This window comes from Salpingoeca rosetta (assembly GCF_000188695.1).
Source record: "Salpingoeca rosetta unplaced genomic scaffold supercont1.6, whole genome shotgun sequence".
Taxonomy (NCBI): domain Eukaryota; class Choanoflagellata; order Craspedida; family Salpingoecidae; genus Salpingoeca; species Salpingoeca rosetta.
The window spans coordinates 922,642-925,141 of NW_004754928.1; the positions used below are offsets into that span (position 1 = coordinate 922,642).

The window sequence follows — 2,500 nt, forward strand, 5'->3', positions numbered from 1 at the left end:
TTGCGGCAGGCCACCTGTCGCGGGTGGTGGAGGAGCTGGCCCCACTCGCACAGCAGCTGAGTGAATCGCTTCGTCTCGTCAACGAATGCGTCAAGCAGCTGCAGCAACAGGCGAAAGGTGTGCACGCATGCGTGCATGTGTTTAGATGTTCGTCTCGCAGCTACCAGCAACTTTTCAACCCACCTGTTTCCGCTCTCTCTACATCTCAATCTCTCTTCCATTCACCTGCCTGTCTGAATTGTTATCACACCACACGTTCACACTCGTATCCATGCTTCGTGCATGTTCACTCGTGTCCACAATACCATCCACGCCAGCGGGCGAGCTTCCAACACCGCGCCCACAGCCATCGTCGCAAGCTCAGCAAGCACCTCAGCCCACGCCACCCAAGCAACAGCAACAGCAACAGCCGCAGCAGCCTCAACAGCAACAACAACAGCAACAGCAGCAACAGCAGCCGCCACAGCGTCATGCGGAAGATTTTGACCCGCTGCGCTCGCAATCTTCCCAAGCCCCAATGCAGCAACGGCCGGGTCAGCCACAACAACAGCCACGCCCACAGCCGCCACAACAGCAGCCACCACAGCAACAGCAACCCCCTCGCTCCTCCATGCAGTCCGCACCGCCCTACTCGCAGTCGCAGCCGCCACAGTACGGCCAACCCCAGCCCCCACAACATCATCAGCAGCAGCAGCAGCAGATGCCACAGCAGGCATATGCCTATGCCCAGCCCATGCCACAAGGACAGCAGCCTCCCATGAGCCAGGTGGGCGTTGCTGCTTTTGAATTGTGTGTGTGTGTGTGTGTGTGTGTGTGTGTGTGTGTGTGTGTGTGTGTGTGTGTGTGTGTGTGTGTGTGTGTGTGTGTGTGTGTGTGTGTGTGTGTGTGTGTGTGCGTGTGCGCGTGTATGCGTAAAAGTGCTGTTTATGCTTGTATTGTCTTGCTTGTTTGCCTCGTTGCTTTTGTTGCGTTCCTCACAATATGCCCTATCCGCTCTCTCCGCTGTGACGACTGATTCTGCGCTCAGGCCACGTTCTCTGAGTTTTCCATGCCGCCGCGCTCGCAGCCATATGGGCCGTACAGCAACATGCCGCCAGGCACCGGCCGCCCTTGAAGCAGATGCGCGTGGACAACAGCAGCAGCGACTGCTGATTAAGTGCATCCTCCTCCCCGCAGACATAGTGCCTTCCCCTCCCCCAACAGACACGCACACACACACATACATGCACACAGATGCATACACATGCCACTGCTTTGCCGTTACGTTCAATGACACAAGCAACTATGGATTTGTAATGGCGGGTATCAACACAACAAACACGCATACACACGCATACACACTGCACGCATCTGTGCACGCAGTGCAAACAACAGCAGGTTGCGTAACGGCACCACAAAGCGGTGGAAATGAATGAACTCGAAAGAAGAATGCGCGTGGCGCTCAAAACATTACATCGTCATCATCGCCACACAAGTAACACGTCTTCAGCTAAACCCTACTACACACACACACACACACACACACGCACCATGGCGAATCACGCGTCGCATGCCAACGCAACAGAATAGGAGCAGAAGTGCTCATCGTGATAACAATGCCCCTTTGCAGTCAGTAAACATCATGACACATCACAACACAAAACACCATACATGTCACATGACTTGCACACATCACTGTCACATCACACCAACATCACGTCACGTCGCATCAGAAGTCTGTGACCATGACATTGTCGTTGTCCGAGTCGTGCTGGCCAACAACAGAGTCCAGCGCGTCCACATACAAGTTGCTCATCTTCTTGTGTCGCTTCTCATCGCCGTTGTCATCAGCGGCGCCGACACCAGTGCCTCCGCCATCACTGCAGCATCTACGAGTGTGTGCCCACCTCTGGCGCGGTCCAACGAACAGGAAGGGCGCCACCGCGCGAACGGTAATAGTCCTCATGCTCTTTCGACTCTCGCGTGAGACTGGCATGACATTAGCACGGCATATGGTGCGGTGTGAGCACGAATGGGAGGTGGTGTTTGTTGTGGTGGTGGTGCGCTGGGACAATTTCCACATCTTCAAAACAACACAATAACAGTCGCACCAGGTCACACACACACACACACACACACACACACACACACACACACACACACACACACACACACACACACACACACACACACACACACACACACACACGCCAATTCGCACCCAAAGTCGGCAATCTTTGCGGAAATGTCAGAGGAGATGAGGACGTTCCTGGCAGCGACATCACGGTGAATGAAACCTGTTGTTGGTTTTTGCAACACATTTGGGTTCAACATGAGCACAAACTGTGACATGGTACACACATCCCACGCGCATATGTTTCACGTCAGTATGTCGGTGTGTCACGGTGTGTCACGGTGTGTCACGGTGTGTCACAATGGTTCGCTCGTCAGACCTTTGGAGTGGATGTGGGCGAGACCAGAAGCGCAGTCTGCAATAAATTGGATCTTGCGGTGTGCGGGC

The 2,500-nt window shown here is 54.4% G+C and overlaps 2 protein-coding genes across 2 annotated transcripts in view; one reads left to right on the forward strand and one right to left on the reverse strand.

Moving 5' to 3' along the window:
* The window catches only part of PTSG_11918 (uncharacterized protein), a gene marked incomplete at its 5' end in the record, with an annotated part of 2,307 nt that extends 808 nt beyond the window's left edge, over positions 1-1,499 (forward strand). Inside the window, 3 exons of the mRNA XM_004996205.1 lie at positions 10-117; positions 318-766; positions 1,028-1,499. Of these exons, the coding sequence (XP_004996262.1) occupies positions 10-117; positions 318-766; positions 1,028-1,114 (644 nt within the window). The 3' untranslated portion in view covers positions 1,115-1,499. The remainder of the gene's footprint in view (positions 1-9; positions 118-317; positions 767-1,027) is intronic.
* Positions 1,500-1,505: 6 nt separating this feature from the next.
* The window catches only part of PTSG_02760 (TK/RTKC protein kinase), a 13,363-nt gene continuing 12,368 nt past the window's right edge, over positions 1,506-2,500 (reverse strand). The window contains exons 32-34 of the mRNA XM_004996206.1: positions 2,433-2,500; positions 2,201-2,276; positions 1,506-1,859 (exon numbers count right to left, since the gene is read on the reverse strand). The exon at positions 2,433-2,500 is cut by the window's right edge and continues 47 nt beyond it. Of these exons, the coding sequence (XP_004996263.1) occupies positions 1,709-1,859; positions 2,201-2,276; positions 2,433-2,500 (295 nt within the window). The 3' untranslated portion in view covers positions 1,506-1,708. The remainder of the gene's footprint in view (positions 1,860-2,200; positions 2,277-2,432) is intronic.